The sequence below is a fragment of the Neoarius graeffei genome, chromosome 4 (genome assembly GCF_027579695.1).
Source record: "Neoarius graeffei isolate fNeoGra1 chromosome 4, fNeoGra1.pri, whole genome shotgun sequence".
In the NCBI taxonomy this organism is placed as follows: Eukaryota; Metazoa; Chordata; class Actinopteri; order Siluriformes; family Ariidae; genus Neoarius; species Neoarius graeffei.
Window position 1 is genome coordinate 104,389,327 of NC_083572.1, and position 24,032 is coordinate 104,413,358.

The window sequence follows — 24,032 nt, forward strand, 5'->3', positions numbered from 1 at the left end:
GTTTAGAACCTGGGACACAATCCACGACTAAAGCTGTTTTCTTATTTCTAAAAATGACTCAAGTTCTTAATTACAATTAAACTAACTTTTTCTTTCTTTCTTTCTTTCTTTCTTTTCTTTTTCATGCATTCATATTCCCAAAAGTATTCAAACCTCAGTCCTGCACTTGCACTAAGATTGCAAGCTGCCAATAAATCAACAGAGGAAGAAGACACACACCTGCACACTCACTTCACTGTTACATTTATGTATTCTCTGATTGTTAGAAAGGAGTGTTGCCTCGGCTCTGACTTGGAAGGCCATGTCCTACCAAGGAAAGATCCTCGACATTGCGGAAAAACCCAATATTTCATTAGATGACAGAAAACACAGGCCTTAAATAAGGGTAACAAATTAGGTGACACAAAACACTTATGCACAATCAAGGAAGGAAGTGGAGCAAACAACAAAAGAAGAATAAAAAAAATAAAGGAAGGTTGACCTCTGGTGATTTGGAGAGGAATTGTCCATGGTGATCATGACAAGTCCGGCCAATTTAAGCAACAGAACAATGTACTGATCTTTACTTCAAACATGGCCTGTAGATTTCCAGCTACCTGACATGACCTCATCACCTATCGAGTGACCCATTTGGGTTTCATATATTTTGTTGAAGAAGAAAAAATATCTGAAGAAAGCATCCATCCATTATCTGTAACAGCTTATCCTGTGCGGGTGGCACGGTGGTATAGTGGTTAGCGCTGTCGCCTCACAGCAAGAAGGTCCGGGTTCGAGCCCCGTGGCCGGCGAGGGCCTTTCTGTGCGGAGTTTGCATGTTCTCCCCGTGTCCGCGTGGGTTTCCTCCGGGTGCTCCGGTTTCCCCCACAGTCCAAAGACATGCAGGTTAGGTTAACTGGTGAGTCTTAATTGACTGTAGGTGTGAATGGTTGTCTGTGTCTATGTGTCAGCCCTGTGATGACCTGGCGACTTGTCCAGGGTGTACCCTGCCTTTCACCCGTAGTCAGCTGGGATAGGCTCCAGCTTGCCTGTGACCCTGTAGAACAGGATAAAGTGGCTAGAGATAATGAGATGAGATGAGCTTATCCTGTGCAGGGTTGCAGGCACGCTGGAGCCTATCCCAGCTGACTGTGGGCAAGAGGCAGGGAAGACCCTGGACAAGTCACCAGATCATCACAGGGCTGACACACAGAGACAAGACAACAATTCATACTCACAGCCATAGTCCTGCGATGACCTGGCGACTTGTCTAGGGTGTACCCCGCCTTTCGCCCATAGTCAGCTGGGATAGGCTCCAGCTTGCCTGCGACCCTGTAGAACAGGATAAAGCGGCTAGAGATAATGAGATGAGATGAGACTTACAGCCATCAATTAGCCAAACCTGCATGTGGGGGAAACTGGAGCAGACACACAGACACAGGGAGAACATGCAAACTCCACACAGAAAGGCCTCTGTTGGCAACTGGGCTTGAACCCAGAACCTTCTTGCTGTGAGGAAACAGTGCTAACCACTACACCACCGTGCCACCCCTGAAGAAAGAAATAGATCCCGAATGATGAGAAACTAGCCACATGAAGTAACATGATTGACTGAAGCAGAGTCACGTGAGAGCTCTTCCTTCTTGAAGATAATCGGAGGAACTCCATCATTAGAGCTGGTGGCCTTGGTGTGAAATCTCACTGTTGCGCAATTCAGACTTTCAGGAGATTTCTCCGCTGAGACACATGTGGGTAACTGAACTGTGGAGTAGATGTCCTGATCACAGGGGATTGTGGGTAGTTGAACAGTAGAATAAACAAGAGAATCACAGGGGCTTGTGGGTATCTCTGTGTTTGTATAAATAGATTGAGGATCAGAGGAGATTGTTGGTAGTTGTGCAGAAGAAAAATCTGTGAAAGTTCCAGCATTTGATGCAGAAAGTCGTCCAGTGTCTTTAATCTCCTCATACTCACAGACAGCAAGCGGAACATGAGAGCAAAGAGAAACAAAAAATATTAAATTTCACACTTTTTTGTGCAAAATACAATAAGTGTTGGTCTCACACAGACGCAATTACCTCTTGGTCATTTCCTGAGCTTTCGATAAAACTCCTGCCAGTTGCAGCTCTACCTGCTGAAAACAGCAGCCAAGTCATCAGCAATTGTTCTAAATGATCTTCTTTTTAATTTTGGATTTCATTAGATTTTGTAATCAGTGATGAATCATTAATTTCCAGGAAATGCTTTACATTAGTCCATTACAGGGCATCACATATCCACCTACCAGCATGTTTTTGTTTAGTGGGATATTCAAAAGAGTAACCCAAGCTCAGGATTGAATGCGGGACACTGAAACTGTGATGCAGCAATAGGACCTGCTGTACCATGAACCAGTTACACTAAACTGAATGTGTTCAACATTTGAGAATGTGTTGTGCTTGTATGTGGGTACCTCGCATCTTGTGTCTTCTTTGTACAATCACAAAGACGAATGAGATTCCAATCAGAAACAGCAGCAGAATTATAAACACAGGGATCACAGTGGAAGCTGGAAATCCTGGAAGAGAAACAGTCAATTTAACAAACATGCTGATCCATCATAAGGGATCAGATTCATCAAAGTCATGGAGTTAGACTATGGGGGTGATGGGGATCTGAGCAGAACCTGGTGGAGGAGAAGCTGCTGTAGGCTCAGATGATGATGATGATGGTGGTGATGATGATGATGATGGTGGTGATGATGATGGTGGTGATGATGATGATGGTGGTGGTGATGATGATGATGATGATGATGATGATGGTGATGATGGTTGTTTTGGCTTCAGGGTTGAAACTGGGACACGTGAATCTAAAGAAGTGAAAAGTTTAGTTAGATAATGAATGAGAAAGTGAGTAAATCTAGTATATGGCTGATAGCAGTGCAGATGCAATACTATACAGTGTACACTTTGTATGTGTGGAACTTCAGAAATACTGACTGCAGGGATGTGATTTTTCCGCGAATTTGCGGAATTCTGCTTTTTTCACCTCAAAATTAAAACAAAATTTTTTTTTCTGATTTTTCACTCAAAAATCCGCATTCGTATCCTGTTCATTCCGACTTTCAGTAATTCCGTCATTGAGATGAAACGAGGTACGTGATTGGCCCATCGCTCTGTAACAACCAATGAACGCGCTTGTTAGATAGCTATACGTAAGCTCGCTTCAAACAAAGAGTTGAAAGATGGCAGCCTCCGTGATCGAGCATAAAGATGCAAATCGAGTTAAAGAAATCGACAGAATAGTGAAAAACAAGTTCCGCTGGGAATGGTTGGAGAAAGAGGTTGCTACAGATGTTGGACATAAGACTGTGAGACATTTGTTCAGCGATTTCGTTCTTTGTGGGGACGGCAGAGGTCTCTGGCTGTCAAGTTTGAGGATGCTGGGACTTCCCCTGCCCGAGCTATGAGCGTGCAAAGTCGGGCTGGAGCCCGGGATAGAAACGAAACCTAAGTGAGTGAACACAGTAGTTTTGAATATCTTTAAGTGAGTGAACACTGGGGTTCTGAATATCCTTAAGTGAATGAACACTGTGGAGTTAGGATTATCCTTTGGTGAGTGAACACTATAGAGTTATGTATATGAAGTTGACATTGCTAGAGTAGTAACTGCAGAAAAAAGTGACTGATATGCTGGAACTGGACATGGATGCTAGCATCTTTTTTCTTTGAGAGTTCCTGAAGACTTGTGGATGAATTCTTATGTTGCATCATGTTTTGTTTGAAAAGGCACATTTAGGTATGTTCAACCTCTACAGTAATTGAAAGTATAAATTTTGTTTTTCCTTATACAATTTTCTATTTATTCTAATGCAGATGATTTAATTTAGAATGACATTTTTAGGTTTCATGTTTTGGCTTTTTGTCAGTTAAGAATCATTGAATTTACTATAGGGGCTCAGAGTTGCATGTTGACCATTAAATTGGCTTGAATTTGTTAATCATGACAAGATTTTTCTTGTGTGTTTGCTTGCCATTTTAGTACAATTTTTAAGTCAGAAAACCCCAGAACCCAGGAGCTTCGGGGGGCTTCGCCCCCCTTGTCCCCCCACCAGGGCGCTGCCCTGGACCAGCTGGGGGCCTATGGCCCCCAGACCCCCGGCTAAAATTTTTAGATAATTTCACCAGCCCCAAATCACATCCCTGTGACTGCTGTTTGTACATCTGATAAACCACAGGAAGAGTACTGAAGCAACAATATTTTTGTACTATAATTATCATTTAATTATCGTTATATCGTAGGTTAGTCTTGGTTAGGATGTGCACTGACTCTGTAGTGTCAGAAAAGTTAATATAATGTGTCTGCATGTCTCTCCAAACTCACCAGTAGCTTTCAGGTTGATCTGTGTGAAATAAACCTTGTATCCATGATCAGATGTCCCGGCTCCTTCAGCTCCACACCAGTATTCACCAGAGTCCTGCTCAGTCACATTTCTAATACTGACAGTGAAGATCTGTTTTGCTCCGTCATCATACAGGGAGAATTTCCCCTCATTTACAAACTTTCTACTTTCTTTAACAGATTCATTATAAAAACAAGCAGCTTGTTGCAGCCTCGACTTGCAGAGAAACTTGGGGTCACTCCTGAGGGATTCTGGGTATTTAAAGCTGATGTTCAAATCTCCTCCTACATGAACAGTCTTACTGATGGACTTCTCATAGGACAGATCTGCAAATCACAACCAATCAGTTTATATGTGTATGTGTGTATTAGCTCTGATTAACAACATGCATACAGTAAATTTACATAAAAAATATAATCACAACATGTTTCTTCTGCTAAAATCCATAATTATAGCTGCTCACCTTCTCTAACATTCAGCTTCACTACAGTGTAGGTCTCTATTTCATCAGACACAACAACAGCACACGAATATGTTCCAGTGTCCTCCGTAATCAGCTCTCTGATAAACACACTGAAGAATCCTGCACTTCTGCTGTCATGAACTGAGAATCTGCCATCATGTGACCATTCACTGTTTAGTTTTGTTGTTATTTGATTAAAACACCACTGATCAGCTCCGTTCTTACAGAAAGATTTTGGTTTGTCTTTATATTCATCCTCATATCTGCACTTGATGTTGATTCCTCCCCCTGCATCTGCTCTCACTTCTCTAGAGACCAAGTCCCCTGTTCAAAACAAGTTCAAATCAGGTGCAATTCATTAAAACTGGAAATAACTATTACAATTTTATAATGGAATTCAAGTTTTAATAAAATATTTTTCTTTCAAGATGATGTCTCTCTGGCAAATTCCTGACGATGCACATGATTCAATTTGTATGAAAATTTCTTAAAGTTCAGGTCACAGTTAGACAATTGAAATCAGAAAACTCATGGTCATAAAAAGGCAGGAGTGAAACAGCAGGCAAACTGAGCAGTACAGGGCAATCAGAAACCAAATGAAGTGATGTTATAAATAATAAAGTTTTTATGTTAATAAAGTATGATTAGCCGGTACTTTGTTTGTTAATGACACTGAAGTTTTGGGGAGATAAACAGAAGGCAGTGGTGGGAGACTCACCTTCCTTTACCTTCAGTTCCACAGCTGTATAAATGTCTGTCCATGTAGGTATATCAACTCCACAGTAGTACGTCCCAGTGTCCTGTACAGTGAGCTCTCTGATCATCACCCTGAACTCTGCTGATTTGGTGTCATCAAACAGTGAGAATCTTCCTGAATTTACCCACTCGTTTTTATTTCCTGTCTTTATTTGGTCAGAACAGCCTGGAGATGAACCCTTACAGAAATATTTTGGGTTTGGTGTGTATTCTGTATGATACTTGCACTTGATAAGGACTCCTCCTCCTGAATATCCTGTTACTTTCTTGGAGGCTCCTCCATCTAACAAAACACCAAACATCCATCTGAGCAAAACCTTCCTTCCTGTAACACTGCTGCTGATAGTGAGGATTATTTTGAAGTGCGTTTCTTTACCGGAGATCAGGCAGAGGGTGAAGATGAGGAGGATCTTCATCCTGAGTTCACACTCGCAGATCACCACACCAACTCCACTTCAGAAAGATATTAAAGCTCCTGTTCTGTTACACACTGTTACTGTCTCTGTCCTGCTCTGTAAATGTTCTGTCTTCATCTGTGTCTTAACCAGAAAGTGCTGCATCCCCCACTTCCTCTTGTAGCCTTGAGAGAAAGAGCTGCACAGCAAGTTTGTGTCTGAAATATATGTGTGAATTACATCAGCACAATACAAATGCTTTCATTTTAGTGACACAAAAACAAGCCTCTTATTACTTTTTGTATGTAAACAATCATATGAAAGTGTCCGAGTGTTTAATATTACCGTTCTGCATGTGAGCGTATTTCTCCATGTGAGTTATTTTTCCTCTCAGTGCTCCAGTGTTAACTTTACTGAGGATATTTATTACTCCATGTCAGTGTGTACTGATCTACTGCCAGAAGGCCTCGACTGCCCTCTAGACCACAAGGTGCGACACAGAGGAAGAAAGATACAGTTTAAACTGAACACTACAGTATTCACTATGGATGGTTAAAATTGTAACAATCAGAGAGCAGGACTTTATCTGAATTGTAGAAGTTTCTGGTGCTGCTTTGGGAAAACACAATCACATTCACATCATCTGCAGTTCTTAGATCAGTTTCCTGCATAACAACACCGCTGTGTGTCTGTGAACACTAGGGGTGTAACACAATGACACTTTCTGTCCCTGTATCTGTTCAATGCTCTAAATATCCAGATTTGCATGAAAATATTCACTAATTCACTCATACAAATGACATGTTTATAGAGATCCTAGCCTGGACACTCTGTATATAATGTGTTTATATGCCTGCTTCATGAAAGCTGATCCAAAGTAATGTACATGCATAGAGTGATGCTTAGTGTCAGTGTATCTATAATGAGTGCATGTGAGTCTGATGTGTTCACCTTTTTAATCTGCTGCTTGTGTTGTGAATGAGATTTAAATTATTTTCTTCTGAGAAAAACAGTGCGATTATTAAACGCACATGGATTTCTACTAGATTATTAAAAAGTTTTACTCTACTTATTACTCAAATTATTCATTAGGATCGGCCTCAATCTGTGTACTTTATTCCAACAGAGTTATCAGTCTGATTAACAGGTTATAAAGCTGCATGTAAACATCACTGTGGTGGATTCATTTCAATACTGAACTGGAATTGTCTTCCATTTTGTAATTTTCACCCCAATCTTGATGCCGTACTTCATGTTTCTGTATCTATTTGTGGCAGCAGGGGCGTGGTCAAGCACCGGTCTGTGACCGGAGGGCGGAGTCAGGGTAGGTAAGTGGCAGAATCACCTCACCTGATGTCAATTAACCTGTGTTTGTGCGTCTTCCCAGTGACCGCGCCCTATATAAAGAGAGAGAGAGCCAAGGAAGTGAGCTCTCTCCCCAGCCAGACGCTCGCTCTCACTTACGAATTATTTAATTATATTCTTGAGGGTGTGATTGAACCCTTTGACTAAACCGTCCATTTGTGGGTGATAAACGCTGGTGCGGATCGGCGTAATTCCTAATAACCCATACAGTTCGTTCAGTGTGTGTGACAAACGCGGTGCCTTGGTCAGTCAGAATCTCTTTGGGGATTCCGACTCGGGAGACGATGCGGAAGAGCGCTTCCACAATACTGCATGCTAAGATATTGCGCAAAGGCACCGCTTCCGGGTATCGCGTTGCATAGTCCACTAGAACTAATATAAAGCGGTACCCTCGTGTTGACTGATCTAATGGCCCGACGAGATCCATCCCAATTCTTTCGAACGGGGTCTCGATTAATGGCAGAGGGCGCAGAGGCGCTTTTGGAATGGCCGCTGGATTTACTAACTGGCATTCACTGCACGCCGTACACCACCTACAGACATCGCCGCAAATCCCTGGCCAATAGAACCGGGCCATTATTCGGGCTAGTGTCTTATCCTGCCCTAAGTGTCCAGCCATGGGATTAAAGTGAGCCGCCTGGAATACATAGTTTTCACTGACGTCACGGCATTCCGGGGAAAGCCCTCCAACTGCCATCTTGTGGGTCAAACAAAACGGACCATCGCCATTACCGGCTACGTTATCTCGGACGAATTTATGAAGTTATATAGTCAGTTTTCTAAAATAAAGATTAATGTCGGCAAAATCAAGCAAACAGAAGTATATAAATACATTAGACGACATCTCACAACAACGGTATGCAGCCAAACTGGCCTTGATTGGGGGAATTGACCCCTACGAAGTGGACAAAAGATGCATTTTCAAGTGACTATGTAGGGCTGCCATCCATATCGTACCCTGATATTGTGAACTATTTTGTGAATAGTAAAAGTGCCTACACACTTGATGACCTCAAAGCATACATGTCGCTGGAGTCATAAAATTATTTTGTCTGTGGCTGGGTCCGTGAAGTCCACCATATAAAAACAAGTGACAGTCGTGTCCTAATTACAGCCAAGGTATGTAAACATTGGAATTTTAGAGTTCTCAACACTGCATATAAATATATGTGTGTGTATAATATCGAGTTGATTTAAGACAAATTTTACATCCATTAGTGGTATTACAGTACCATGTCAGTGTACAATGTAAACGTACACTCAGCGGTTCCAGTTAGGCATTCTCTAGAGATTGTTTACACGATGTTTTGGTTTCCAAAAACAAACTTAAACACAATTGATTGTTTAAATAAACAACTTACCACTTATAAAATGATCGGAGCAGACTTTGCTGTGTTTGGAAGGCTGATCATCCTTGCGGTTGATTCGCGCAAGCCATAGATTTCTCCTTTGCATGCTGAGTTTCTTTGTTTGCTCGCCTTCGTGCTCCCGTACAGTGGGAATTCCATAAAAGCTCTGCTTGACGTCATCATCTGACCTATTATGACAGCATGAATACAACAGGTGTGCACCATTGCTAGCTTTAAATAGCTTGCTTGGGTTCTTTTGAAGACTTTGTACTCACGCATTACAATGTGTGCTCAGTGACCCGTACAGTAAGCTTGCCCCACAAAATGGCCGCCACTAAGGAATCCCCGACTCTGTGACGTCATGTGCAAACTATGTATACCAATTCCCGGCGGCTCTTTGGAATCAAAAGCTGCATGATCTGCTCTTTAGTCTGAGTGTCCTGCATCACTCTGTATAATCACTCCTTCATAATAGAAAAATAGGGGAAGGACGGGGTGGCGTTTGGCTGGAGCGTTTGACCATCGATTACTCTCACTTGGTCAAACGCATGCCGCAGAATCTCGTCTCGCGCCTGCTCAAACGGGAAATCTCCAAGGGATTCCCCGAGAGAGGGAGGAGGAGCCGGCTGCTCCTCACTCTGACGCGGAGATGACGTAGACGGCTCTGTGACGGCTGCTCCCGCCAATGCGACACCGGGACCTCCCCCTGCTGAACTACGGCAGGACCCACTCTTCACTAAATGACTCATTAACTCGCCGAATCCCAGCCAATCAGTCCCCAAAATTATCGAGTGGGTAAGGCGAGGATGAACCGCCACCTTCACTATAAATTTTTTCCCCTCAGAAAAAAATGTGGACCGACACTAAAGGGTAGCTTTGAACATCCCCGTGCACACACACAACACCTTCACCCCCTGTGCTCCCCCCAATGCCTCATCTTGCACCAGGCTTTGGTGAATTGAGGTCTGATTACAGCCAAAGTCCACCAACGCCTGATATGTATCCCCTTGGACACTCACCGGTATGCGAAACGCTTCAGCCCGATCGAGGGCGGCTCCTGGCGCGTCGGGGATCCGAACCACCGCACCCACTTCCATTGCCGAGCACTGCTGTTAGAGGTGGCCCGGCTCCCCGCAGCGCCAGCAAACCAGCCCGGGCTTTCTCTCTGCACCGGCACTCTGGGGCTCACTCACCTGGGGGGGGGGGAGACAGACACAGAAGGGAAAAACGGGAGGGCACTGCGGGTGCGACGGGCTGGCTGGGATGGGGCTGGCCCCCGCCTCCATGGTGGGGGAGCAGGGCGAGGACGAGACACAGGAGGAGAGAGGGGGAGAAAGAGGAAAGAAGAGGATGTCCGCTGTCCTGCCGTTGGAACAGCCACCAAATGGTCCTCTGCCAACTCGATGGCCTGATCCAGCGACGCTGGGCGGTGGCACTGGACCCACTCCGCAGTTCACTCTGGTAGGCAGGCGATGAACTGCTCCAGTACCACCTGATCAATGATTCCCTCTGCGTCGCGCTTGTCAGCCCTCAACCACCGTCAGGAGGCATCCCGAAGCTGCTGGCCAAACGCGACGGCCAGCCGACTTCCTCCAGACGCAGAGCGCAGAAGCGCTGTCGCTGTTGTTCGGGGGTGAGCCCCACCTGCTGGAGGACGGCCCGGCGAAGGTCTGCGTAGGCCAGCTGGCGGTCGGCAGGGAGCTGTAGCGCGGCCAGCTGTGCCTCGCCCATTAGCAGGGGGAGGAGGCGCGCTGCTCCACTGGCCAGCCCGAGGCCTCTGCTGCCTGCTCGAAGAGCGTGAGGAAGGCCTCAGGGTCATCGTGTGGGCCCATCTTAGTTAGGGTGAGGGAAGAAAGGCCCGCGGCGGTGGAGATGGTGGAACCCGCAGACGCGAGGAGGTGCCGGAACGCCTGACGATCTTCCTGCTGCGCCAGCACCAGGGCCTTGAACCGGTGCTCTTGTTCCTTCCGGAGGGTGACTAGTGCCTGGTGCTGGCTCTGCTGGGCCGTGGCGAGGGCGTGGACTAGGTCTGCAAAGGGGGAGGACTCCATGGGGCTGTTCTTTTCCTGTACTTGGTCCCGGGTTTCGGCACCACTGTAGCAGTTCGTAGGAGGGGGAGGAGCACAGAAAGACGGCAGGCCAGAATAAAGTTCAATAACTTGTTTATTTTGAGCTTTTCAGATGCAAATTCACTCAGGCATGCATGCACACCAGTCGTCTGGCTGGGGAGAGAGCTCACTTCCTCTGCTCTCTCTCTCTTTATATAGGGCGCGATCACTAGGAAGACACACAAAACACAGGTTAATTGACATCAGGTGTAGTGATTCTGCCACTTACCTTCCCTGACTTCGCCCTCCGGTTACAGACCAGCGCTTGACCACGCCCCCGCTGCCACACAATTTTTTGTAGCTTTTTTAAAAACCTCAGTAATGTCCAAAATCCAAAATGAGTTTGAAATAAAATGAAAGTTGATCCACTTTTAAACCCTCAAAAAGATTTTGTTGTCTGGTCCAGACTTGGACTCCTCGCTCTCATAACTTCATACATTTGCTATTTTAGTTGCTGATTAAAAAACAACATTCTACTGTAAAATCAATCAAGTGTTTAGTAAGCTGTGAGTCGGGGATTTCACAATTCTGGTTTAAATCCGGGATACCCAGAGAAATACAGCTTAAAGAGGTTAATTCTACAAGTTTGAGGATCAATACTGCCATCTAAAGGAGCCTTCAGCATAGTGACCTAGAAATTGTGCCGCATCTTGAATAATGAAAAGTTAATATTAGATTTTGCACTTTTTTGTTTTAGAGTTTTCAAAATTCTAAAACTTTATTTTCAGGTTTTTTTTAACTAGATTTTCAATGTGGTCTCAGACTTTTGTAATCTAACTGTATGTATATAACAATCTTGCATACTGGACTGAGAGTTCCTCAGGCCAGGACTATGCAGTCTATCTTCATCTCAATAACAAAGGACACTCATTTCAGGACTGCAACGTACACATTTTAGTCAGAGAAGACTGGTGGTTTGAAAGAGGAGTTCAAGAAGCCATCTTTTTCAACTTGGAATGTCCATCACTGAACAGACGAGGTGGTCTGAGACATCACTTATCAGCCACCTACAATGCAGTCCTTGGCACACTTCCCAGGAAACTGAACACACATCCACACCACGACTCAGCTGAATTCAATGACTCTCATGACGGCAGAGAGAGCCAACGACCCACAAGTCAACTTAACAACCCTCTAGGCTGCTATCACCGTTCACACCCGGCCTTCAGTGACCCGAACACCTACAGGATGAGAGAGGTTGAATGACCCATGTGACCTCAACGACTCTCCTCAGGGTTGCTTTTGGTCCACTAGAGCAGGGGTGTCTAAACTGATCCATAAAGGGCCGTGTGGCTGCAGGTTTTCATTCCAGCCATGCAGCAGCACACCTCATTTGGCTTATTCAATCAACTGACACACCCACCCTTTAATCAAGGGTGGGTGTGGCTGCAAGTATTTGACTGTGTGAAGACAGTTCAGCTGATTGAATGAGCCAAGTCAGGTGTGCTGCTGCATGGCTGGAATGAAAACCTGCAGCTACACGGCCCTTTATGGATCAGTTTGGACACCCCTGCACTAGAGGATAAATACCTGGAACTCCCCACTAGTCAGACAGAAATGAAGAAGCCTTTCAGCTGAGAGGTTCAAGATTCAAGATTAACTTTATTGTCTCACAAAGTGAGAAATTTGTTCTGGGCTATTCGCCCATGTTGCAGCCACAACACAGAACATACAATACAACACATTAACAAACATACAATAGATATGCGCATCCATATCATACAAGGTGCCTAAAAGTGCAAAAAACATTGTGAATTTAAATAAATAAATAAGAGAATTAATAAATAACACCTAATTGGTGTAATAAAATGCTAAAATTCTAATAAGTAAAAATACTAACCTGTGCAAAACAAACAATCACAAGTCATCTGTGCTCTGGTCTTATCTGACCTTGTTTACCAGATTAATTGACAGAGGAACAAACGAGTTTTTAAATCCGTTCAGTCTGCAGTGAGGAACTCTAAACCTTCTACCAGATGGTAGCAGCTCATACTCGCCATGCATGATGTGTGATGGATCGCAGATAATCTTATTTGCTTGTTGTAGAGTGGCCTGCTCATAAATACTCTGAATGGAGAAATGCTCTTTAACACCAATAATTTTTCCAGCAGCATGAATTAGCCAAAGCAGTTTGTTCTTTAGCTGCACAGAGAGGTTACCAAACCAAGCTGTGATACTATACCTGATCAGACTTTCTAAGACTGCCTTATAAAAAATCAACATAAATCTTTGATCAACACCATGAATTCTCAGACGATGAAGAAAATGCAACCGTTGCTGTAGTCTGCAACAGAGGCTGTCGACGTGTGTGCTCCAGGTGAGTGCGCTGTCAATAAAGACACCCAGATATTTGTATGACTGCACCTGGGCAATGGCTTGATTGTGGATGACCACGGGCCTGTGGTCACCCACTCCTCGAGGGTCGAACACCATTTCTTCCGTCTTATTCACATTCAGAATGAGGTGGTTATTATCGCACCACTCAACAAACCTCTGAATTTCCAGAAAGTAGTCAGATATATCATGATTCTTTTTCAACAGTGATAAAATTGCAGTGTCGTCTGAGAACTTAATGATGTGATTGTTTGTATAAGAACTTCTACACGCATCTCTGTACAGAGTGAACAGAACCGGTGAACTCACGCATCCCTGTGGTGCACCTGTGCTCAGAGTTTTAGTTTCAGATAAAGTTCCATTAACACTGACCCGCTGTCTGCGATTTGTTAAAAATGAAAAGTACCATTAAATAACAAAAGGATGAACATCAAAATCATTTAATCTGCTAATTAAAAGATGTGGCTGCAACGTATTAAAAGCTGAACTAAAATCAACCAGTAAAAGACGTGCAAATGAGCTAGAATCCTCCGAGTGCTTATTGATAAGGTGGGTCACAGCTAAAATGGCATCTTCAGTGCTTCTGTTGCACTTGTAAGCAAACTGAAAGGGATCTACAAAACCACTAACTTCTGTCTTCAAGAAATTGATCATTATTTTCTCAAAACACTTCATTACCAACGAAGTCAGTGCAACAGGACGGTAGTCATTATTCTCTTTACAGCTTGCTTTTTTAGACACAGGAATGATAACAGAACTTTTCCAGATAGAGGGAACAGAATGAGTGTCTAGTGATTTCTGGAAGATGGGACACCAGGCTTCTGCCAGTTCTTTCCTACAGGACATCAGTAGGCGCCCAGAGATGCCATCTGGACCAGAGGCCTTTCTGGAGCAGATGCATGAAAAACGTCTCTCCACAGCATGCTGGTCAATAATGATTACTCCAGGGCCTGATTCAGGTACACCATCCATAGCTATTTTCTTCTCATATGAGAAGTCTCTTGAGTCAAATCGGCAAAAAAAAGTTATTCAGCTCATTAGCCTTTTCCTCCTTATTTAACACACTGATACATCTCTTAGCTGGAGTCATGTTTGTCATGGTTTTCATAGAGTCCCATAGTTTTTTAGTATTCATACCTGAGCAATGAGATTCAAATTTCTCCCTCTCCTTCCTCCTAGCAGTCCTTAGTTTGTGATTAAGTTCCTTCTGCGTGTTTTTCATGCTTAGTAAGTCCCCATTCTTAAATGCTACTTTCCTCTGTACTATGCACTCTTTAATCTCCTTGGAGATATAAGATTTATTATTTGGGTACATAGTGATAGATTTTTGAGTTAACACATTATCTTTACAGAAAATATAAATCAGTGATAGTATCTGTGGCCTCTTCTAGTTCCAGACTATGAAAGAGGTCCCAGTTGGTGCAAGAGAAGCAGCTTTTCAGAGTTTCTACACTATCATTGTTCCATATAGAAACAGTTTTAACTTGTGGTTTGTTGCTTTTAAGCAGGGACTTGTAAGTAGGGATTAAATGGACAGCGTTGTGATCAGAGGACCGTAAAGGAGGTTTAACCTTAGCAGTATAGGCATTTTTTGATATTTCCATAACATTTATCCAATGTGTTTTTTCCTCTGGTATTACAGTTAACATATTGGCTGAACCCAGGTAAAGTAGCCTCAAGTTTACAATGATTAAAATCGCCTAGAATAAAACATGGTGCTTCAGGGGTGCGTTTCAGTTGTCTGTGAACACAGTCTGCTATGATATTAGCTGCCTTAGCAGCACTACCCCCAGGCGGGATATATGCAGTACAAAGTAAAATATTCCCAAATTCACGTGGCAGGTAGAAGGGTCTCAGGCTTAAACATACCAGTTCAATGTCGGGATCACAGACCGACTCTCTCATGGTGAACTGCGAGCACCACAGGTTGTTGATGTAGACACAGGTGCCGCCACCTTTGCTCTTGCCGGAGTTGTCGTTCGTATCAGAGCGCACCAACGAGAAGCCATCCAGGGAAACTAGGGAGTCGGGCACGTCCTCCTGCAGCCACCTCTCAGTGAACACAAGCAGGCATGATTCCCGGTACTCATGGAGAAACCTGGTGTTGGCTCTGAGCTCCTCAACCTTGTTCTTCAGGGAGCGGACGTTACAGAGAAGCATGGACGGCAGTGGTGGTCTATTAGCTCTTCTCCGTAGTCTCTGTCGTACTCTGCCACATTTCCCCCTCTTCCACATCCATCTCCTGCAGCCTCTCTCCAGGCATCGAGCCAGCAGTTCACACGGTAGCTGAGGGGCCGGTGTGGACCTGGTACAGAGAAGCAGGAGCTGGTCCCGGGTGTAACTCAGCAGCACAGTCGGCATAGCACCAGCCCCTTCTGGCGAGGGGCGGCATGATATAAGCTGGACGATAAAAGCCACAAACAGTCCTCTTAATAAAAGCAACATTGTTTTGCACAATCAAGCACCGTGTTGGATAAAGAAAAATGGTTAAAAAGTTAAAAAAGACCCCACAAATAACAACAAAAACACTTAAAACGCTAAAGCAGTAGCACGAGGTGGCCCGGGTCGCAGCAGAGCAGCGCCACCCATGCGTGGAAACCCACCACCAGAGAGCAATCTTCTGTGAAACATCTTCCAGGATTTCAAGCAAGTCCAGCTGCCTTCTTTAGCACCGACGGTTTACGATGACCTGGATGACTGAGAACCTTCACAGACATATTTTCATGTGACAGTTACAAGGCCCACAGAGAACTCAGGTTTGCTGATGGATGTAATCATGTACTGTCAGAGATATAAAACTGAATATTCTCAACAAGTCCCAGTGTTTATGTGGTTTAAAAAATAAAGTGAAAAAAAATGTTAATGGGATTTCAGGACTTTTTTTTTCCTCAACACTTTCTCCTCTGACTTATTCAGTCAGGATTTAAATCTAAATTTCTATGTCTATATTTAAAAACACCATACAAATCAAAATACAAAAAAATCATTACATGTACAGCATCCAGGAGACCCCCTTATCCAGAGCGACTCACAGATGTGTGTTGAAGTGTCTGTCAATAAATCCATCCTGATACTGGTTCACTAAGTCATGGACTAAAAACGGACTCCAGAAAGTTTCAGTTATTTTATTGTTTAACATCCTGGCAATAGCCTCAAAACACAACAGAGCCTAATTAATACAGAGATAACTTTACATCATTTAGCAAATAAAAAGTTGTGAAAAGCAACATTATAAACACCCCAATTCCATTATGTGCTCCTTTAACTGATGAAGCAAACGTGCCAGAATCAGTTGCTCAATAAATTAGTACAAACAAATAAAAAAAATACTACAATCTGTAAGTATTAGAGAAGACAATACCAGATGCTTTCAGCGCAGTGCACTAATTTCACTATTTTTTTCCTAAACTGACACGTTTTGCTTTAGGCCACTACAGCCAGCCCCCAATCTCAGCATATCACACAGCTATGGATCAGTATTTCAATTTCATAAACTAAAGAAAACCATGGAAATAACTGGACCACTGATGTTGTGAGGTCACTTGCAATCAGAGTGGCAGGCAGTAGCTTGTGATTAATAAAATGGGAGCAGGCCCAATATGCTGTGTGACTGTGGAGAAAACCCTAGTCGGGGTCTGAGGAGCAGAATCACACGAGCTCATTATCAGCACTGTCCTCCTCAGTCTGGCCCACAGGAACTCAACACCACAGAGGGGAAACACCAACTGGGAAGAAATATCTTTAAAAAACCCATTCCTGTCACAAAGTGGAAGTGGAGGTGCAGAACTCTTTAATAATAATAATAATAATAATAATAATAATAATAATAAATCTCGGAAACAAAGAAAAACTGGTTAAAACTCACAAAATCTCAGAAAACTGTCACAAGAGCCGAGACTGAGGCGAGCCAAGGCAAAGGAAGTGAACATGGAACATAAATGTGACCCATCGTGCAAAAAATACAACACACAGTAACAATAACAAAACAAACCCAATCAGAGTTTCTCAAAATCAAGGACACATCCTTTAAAGGCTGCATTTCAAGGATGCTACTTCATCAAATCCCATCTAAAGACTGATCCAATGTCTAGGATCCTTCAATTTCTACCAAGGACTGTATCCTTATTTCAGAGAAATTTTCAAGGATGTATGTGCAGATCCTCGGCATTCTTAAAATCACCCACAATTCTCTGCACACCAATAAGGTGGGGCCTTTTCAATGATCTACCCCATCACGACTGAATACAGGGGACATAAACCTAAATTGAAGTCAAAGATTGACAGGAAAACGTCGGGGGGGGGGGGGGGGTGTTTATACTGTGGGGGTGCATACTTTTGGAATGCAGGAAAAAAAACCTGGTGGATTTAGCTAAATTGGCAAAATGTGGGTTGATATGAAATAGACTGCAGTTTAGAACCTGGAACACAATCCACGACTAAAGCTGTTTTCATATTTCTAAGAATGTTTCGAGTTCTTAATTACAATTAAACTAACTTTTTCTTTCTTTTTCAAGCATTCATATTCCCAAACGTATTCAAACCTCAGTCCTGCACTTGGGGGGGTAATGCACTAAGATTGCAAGCTGCCAGTAACTCAACAGAGGAAGAAGACACACACCTGCACACTCACTTCACTGTTACAGTTATGTATTCTCTGATTGTTAGGAAGGAGTCTTGCCTCGCCTCTGAACGCTCTGACTTGAAGGACATGTCCTACCAAGGAAAGATCCTCGACATTGAGGAAAAACCCAATATTTCATTAGAGGACAGAAAACACAGGCCTTAAATAAGGGTAACAAATTAGGTGAAACAAAACACATATGCACAATCAAGGAAGGAAGTGGAGTAAACATCAAAAGAAGAATTCAAAAATAAAGGAAGGTTGACCTCTGGTGGTTTGGAGAGGAATTGTCCATGGTGATCATGACAAGTTCAGCCAATTTAAAGTGCACCTGACACCAAAAAACATGTTAATTTGTTAATTTCCGTCATATTGAGTTGAATAAAATGACAGATTTACTTCACACATCGGTGCGACAGAATAGTAAGTAACATCGTTTTGAATGGCCCGCCACGCAGATAAATCGATATCACGGCGAGCCAACCCACGGCCAAGGAAGAAGGCGGATATGACGTCACATGCAGAACCACTGACAGACATTTTCTCAGCTTCTCGTTGTTCACCAGTGCTTTTGCAAGTGAATATTTTTGCGTCTGACTTGTGGATTTTGGTGAATATGCCTGCTCGCTGTGTGGCTGGGTTTTGCTCCAACACCAGGGAAGCCAGGTATAGTCTGTATACCTTTCCCAAGGATCCCATCAGACACGAAGAGTGGGCAAAACAAGTGCGCCAGACACGGGACATGTGGACTCCCAATGACAGGTGGGCCTCTGACAGACTTGTGACACTTGTTTGATTAGCTGTTGATTGATGATTTTTCGGTGTAGATCTCCATCTTGTAATCAGATCTTTCCTACTAAATAATAGCAATAGGTGAATTTGTTCATGATTCAAAGTTCTGCCACAGTTCCGCTGCAATACCGTGTTGGCTGGAGCTTATAGGCCTAACATGCAATTGAATTTCATCAGTTCATAGAAGTTTTTATTCTTATCAAATAAAAATATGAGAAAACGTCCCAAATCTAAAGGACCATGAACTTTCAAGAGAGCATATTTTTTTAAAAGGAAATCAGTGCGGTAATATTGTCACTGTTTGTCAATTTTATATGATAGAAGTATTTTATCCTGTTATCATTTACCACCTAAGATACGGCCTATTTTTCAATGAAAAATAACATTTCGTATTATGAATATTCATAATAACACAATAGTTCGCAAATTACTGAATCTTCAAATCTTCAATCTTCAAATTTGACGTGAATCGAAGGGTTTGTATGCAAACCTAAGGCGATTTTTTGGTAATTCTATCAATGAAAACCAATCCAATGCATACAAATAGGATGCTGTCGTATAAGATATGGGCAATCTGACTACTTGCATGGAGATTTCACAGTATTGTCTCTTGAGAGAAATCTTGAGAGTATTCAACATACTAACTCTGTTTAACAGGAAGTGATTAACACAAACAAGTGAAATGACCTAATCATTATCACGTTGCCATTGATGGCAGGATGTGTAAGGTAAACAAATCCCGCTCAGGCGGCAGCCGGGATGTGTACCGTACCTCACCAATCCCACTGTCAATGGCAACCAGGAAATTGTTGCAGAATAATACAGAATAATACTGACTTGCTACTTGTGTTACAAATTTATTATTATTATAATAAATGTTCAATCACTCAGTCATAAACTCTGTACTACACAGTACATCTATATCCTAGGTAAGTTTTTAGATGCTTGGTTACAGTAATAGGGGAGAGGCCTGGATTTATGCACCAGTCCACGTCAAGACCCTGTGTGTGTGTGTGTGTGTGTGTGTGTGTGTGTGTGTGTGTGTGTGTGTGTGTGGGGTGGCGTAGACCGGGCAAGGGGTCATTCCCTGCCTAATCGCCTTCCTCCCCCGCGCTTTCCTCCCTCATCCTTCATGCCCCCCCGAGGACTAGATCTATTATTATTATTATATTACCATTCAGTGCTTTGGAGCCTCCCGATGTCAGCTGGGATCACGACGTCATCTGCATCAGTTCCGTCGTCGTTGTCTGTCCGAGTCGGAAATCTCGCCTTCTGCAGGCAAATCGTCCAGATACGGCTCAAAACGATAAGGAAAAATGCCACCCACTGCTTCGTCTTCATGTAATCCGACATGTCCAGTGTCAACCTCAAAAAGGGCCTCAGTTTCTGAAGACTGACCAGAAAATCGCTCTGTTTCGTCAGCCATAGCTGCATAGAAGGCCGAGCAGTCGTTCTGCATGTGACATCACGGCAAATATGGCGGCCACTGACAGCGGCTTGGTGCTTGGCCAGATTGATGCAGCTGCGCACAAAGAGTTTTGTTCTGTTGGTGGTTAGTTCTATCATGAAAGTGATCAGTGGTGTTTGTAGTTTTATTACAGAAACCTATTTTAGAACATAATTTTGCTGTCAGGTGCACTTTAAGCAACAGAACAATGTACTGATCTTTACTTCAAACATGGCCTGTAGATTTCCAGCAACCTGACATGACCTCATCACCTATCGAGTGACCCATTTGGGCTTCATATATTTTGTTGAAGAAGAAAAAATATCTGAAGAAAGCATCCATCCATCCTGTTTGTAACAGCTTATCCTGTGCAGGGTTGCAGGCAAGCTGGAGCCTATCCCAGCTGACTGTGGGCAAGAGGCAGGGAAGACCCTGGACAAGTCACCAGATCATCACAGGGCTGACACACAGAGACAAGACAACAATTCATACTCACACCTACAACCATCAATTAGCCAAACCTGCATGTAGGGGAAACCGGAGCAAACACACAGACACAGGGAGAACATGCAAACTCCACACAGAAAGGCCTCTGTTGGCCACTGGGCTTGAACCCAGAACCTTCTTGCTGTGAGGAAACAGTGCTAACCACTACACCACCGTTCCACCCCTGAAGAAAGCAAAAGATCCTGAATGATGAGAAACTAGCCACATGAAGTAACATGATTGACTGAAGCAGAGTCACATGAGAGCTCTTCCTTCTTGAAGATAATCAGAGGAACTCCATCATTAGAGCTGGTGGCCTTGGTGTGAAATCTCACTGTTGCGTAATTCAGACTTTCAGGAGATTTCTCCGCTGAGACACATGTGGGTAACTGAGCTGTGGAGTAGATGTCCTGATCACAGGGGATTGTGGGTAGTTGAACAGTAGAATAAACAAGAGAATCACAGGAGCTTGTGGGTATCTCTGTGTTTGTATAAATAGTTTGAGGATCAGAGGAGATTGTTGGTAGTTGTGCAGAAGAAAAATCTGTGAAAGTTCCAGCGTCTGATGCAGAAAGTCGTCCAGTGTCTTTAATCTCCTCATACTCACAGACAGCAAGCGGAACATGAGGGCAAAGAGAAACAAAAAATTTAAAATTTCACACTTTTTTGTGCAAAATACAATAAGTGTTGGTCACACACACACACACACACACACACACACACACACACACACACAATTACCTCTTGGTCATTTCCTGAGCTTTCGATAAAACTCCTGCCAGTTGCAGCTCTACCTGCTGAAAACAGCAGCCAAGTCATCAGCAATTGTTCTAAATGATCTTCTTTTTAATTTTGGATTTCGTTATATTTTAGAATCAGTTATGAATCATTCATTTCCAGTAAATGCTTTACATTAGTCCATTACAGGGCATCACATACCCACCTACCAGCATGTTTTTATTTAGTGGGATATTCAAAAGAGTAACCCAAGCTCAGGATTGAATGCGGGACACTGAAACTGTGATGCAGCAATAGGACCTGCTGTACCATGAACCAGTTACACTAAACTGAATGTGTTAAACATTTGAGAATGTGTTGTGCTTGTATGTGGGTACCTCGCATCTTGCGGCATCTTTGTACAATCACAAAGACGAATGAGATTCCAATCAGAAACAGCAGCAGAATTATAAACACAGGGATCACAGTGGAAGCTGGAAATCCTGGAAGAGAAACAGTCAATTTAACAAACATGCTGATCCATCATAAGGGATCAGATTCATCAAAGTCATGGAGTTAGACTATGGGGGTGATGGGGATCTGAGCAGAACCTGGTGGAGGAGAAGCTGCTGTAGGCTCAGATGATGATGATGATGATGGTGATGATGATGATGAGGGTGATTGTGATGAAGATGAAGAAGAAGAAGATGATGGTGGTGATGAAGATGATGATGACGATGACAATGATGGTGATGAAGATGATTGTGGTGGTGATGAAGATGATGATGACGACGATGGTGGTGGTGATGAAGATGGTGGTGGTGGTGGTGATGATGATGATGGTGGTGGTGGTGGTGATGAAGATGATGATGATGAAGGTTGTTTTGGCTTCAGGGTTGAAACTGGGACACGTGGATCTAAAGCAGTGAAAAGTTTAGTTAGATAATGAATGAGAAAGTGAGTAAATCTAGTATATGACTGATAGCAGTGCAGATGCAACACTATACAGTGTACATTTTGTATGTGTGGAACTTCCGAAATACTGACTGCTCTTTGTACATCTGATAAATCACAGGAAGAGTACTGAAGCAACAATATTTTTGTACTATAATTATCATTATATTATCGTTATATTGTAAGTTAGTCTTGGTTAGGATGTGCACTGACTCTGTAGTGTCAGAATAGTTAATATAATGTGTCTGCATGTCTCTCCAAACTCACCAGTAGCTCTCAGGTTGATCTGTGTGAAATAAACCTTGTATCCATGATCAGATGTCCCGACTCCTTCAGCTCCACACCAGTATTCACCAGAGTCCTGCTCAGTCACATTTCTAATACTGACATTGAAGATTTCTTTTGCTCCATCATCATACAGGGAGAATTTCCCCTCATTTACATACTTTCTACTTTCTTTAACAGATTCTTTATAAAAACAAGCAGCTTGTTGCAGCGTCTTCTTGCAGAGAAACTTGGGGTCACTCCTGAGGGATTCTGGGTATTTACAGCTGATGTTCAAATCTCCTCCTACATGAACAGTCTCACTGATGGACTTCTCATAGGACAGATCTGCAAATCACAACCAATCAGATCAGTTTATATGTGTATGTGTGTATTAGCTCTGATTAACAACACGCATACAGTAAATTTACATAAAAATATAATCACAACATGTTTCTTCTGATAAAATCCATAATTATAGCTGCTCACCTTCTGCTACATTCAGCTTCACTACAGTGTAGGTCTCTATTTCATCAGACACAACAACAGCACACGAATATGTTCCAGTGTCCTCCGTAATCAGCTCTCTGATAAACACACTGAAGAATCCTGCACTTCTGCTGTCATGAACTGAGAATCTGCCATCATGTGACCATTCACTGTTTAGTTTTGTTGTTATTTGATTAAAACACCACTGATCAGCTCCGTTTTTACAGAAAGATTTTGGTTTGTCTTTATATTCATCCTCATATCTGCACTTGATGTTGATTCCTCCCCCTGCATCTGCTCTCACTTCTCTAGAGACCAAGTCCCCTGTTCAAAACAAGTTCAAATCATGCACAATTCATTAAAACTGGAAATAACTATTACAATTTTAAACTGGAATTCAAGTTTTAATAATATATTTTTCTTTCAAGATGATGTCTCTCTGGCAAATTCCTGACGATGCACATGATTCAATTTGTATGAAAATTTCTTAAAGTTCAGGTCACAGTTAGACAATTGAAATCAGAAAACTCATGGTCATAAAAAGGCAGGAGTGAAACAGCAGGCAAACTGAGCAGTACAGGGCAATCAGAAACCAAATGAAGTGATGTTATAAATAATAAAGTTTTTATGTTAATAAAGTATGATTAGCCGGTTATTTGTTTGTTAATGACACTGAAGTTTTGGGGAGATAAACAGAAGGCAGTGGTGGGAGACTCACCTTCCTTTACCTTCAGTTCCACAGCTGTATAAATGTCGAACTGTGCAGGTCTATCAACTCCACAGTGGTACGTCCCAGTGTCCTGTACAGTGAGCTCTCTGATCATCACCCTGAACTCTGCTGATTTGGTGTCATCAAACAGTGAGAATCTTCCTGAATTTACCCACTCGCTTTTATTTCCTGTCTTTATTTGGTCAGAACAGCCTGGAGATGAACCCTTACAGAAATATTTTGGGTTTTGTGTGTATTCTGTATCATACTTGCACTTGATAAGGACTCCTCCTCCTGAATATCCTGTTACTTCCTTGGAGGCTCCTCCATCTAACAAAACAGCAAACATCCATCTGAGCAAAACCTTCCTTCCTGTAACACTGCTGCTGATAGTGAGGATTATTTTGAAGTGTGTTTCTTTACCTG

At 42.9% G+C, this 24,032-nt stretch overlaps 2 protein-coding genes across 2 annotated transcripts; both read right to left on the bottom strand.

Moving 5' to 3' along the window:
• Positions 1–1,561: 1,561 nt before the first annotated feature.
• On the bottom strand, positions 1,562–5,908 carry LOC132884647 (polymeric immunoglobulin receptor-like). Its single transcript, XM_060918485.1, has 5 exons — positions 5,539–5,908; positions 4,339–4,683; positions 2,719–2,824; positions 2,429–2,547; positions 1,562–1,959 (listed from the first exon to the last, which is right to left on the bottom strand). Exons 1-5 carry the CDS (start codon positions 5,876–5,878, stop codon positions 1,562–1,564), a joined length of 1,308 nt encoding a protein of 435 aa, XP_060774468.1. The 5' UTR covers positions 5,879–5,908.
• Positions 5,909–16,775: 10,867 nt separating this feature from the next.
• Positions 16,776–23,721, bottom strand: LOC132884648 (CMRF35-like molecule 6). Its single transcript, XM_060918486.1, has 6 exons — positions 23,616–23,721; positions 22,412–22,756; positions 21,981–22,107; positions 21,589–21,725; positions 20,733–20,843; positions 16,776–16,825 (listed from the first exon to the last, which is right to left on the bottom strand). The coding sequence occupies exons 1-6, from the start codon at positions 23,719–23,721 to the stop codon at positions 16,776–16,778; spliced, it is 876 nt and encodes a 291-aa protein (XP_060774469.1).
• Positions 23,722–24,032: the final 311 nt, after the last annotated feature.

Coding starts and splice junctions, on each gene's coding strand:
- LOC132884647 (XM_060918485.1), bottom strand. CDS start 5,878: ATGTTTGGTGTTTTGTTAGATGGAGGAGCCTCCAAGAAAGTAACAGGA. Junction 2,825..4,338: donor GATCAACCTGAAAGCTACTG/GTGAGTTTGGAG, acceptor TCACTTCTTTAG/ATTCACGTGTCCCAGTTTCA. Junction 1,960..2,428: donor AAGAAGACACAAGATGCGAG/GTACCCACATAC, acceptor CTCATGTTCCGC/TTGCTGTCTGTGAGTATGAG.
- LOC132884648 (XM_060918486.1), bottom strand. CDS start 23,721: ATGATCAGAGAGCTCACTGTACAGGACACTGGGACGTACCACTGTGGA. Junction 22,757..23,615: donor GGAACTGAAGGTAAAGGAAG/GTGAGTCTCCCA, acceptor TGTGATTTGCAG/ATCTGTCCTATGAGAAGTCC. Junction 16,826..20,732: donor CAAGAAGGAAGAGCTCTCAT/GTGACTCTGCTT, acceptor TGTGGTGTTGAG/TTCCTGTGGGCCAGACTGAG.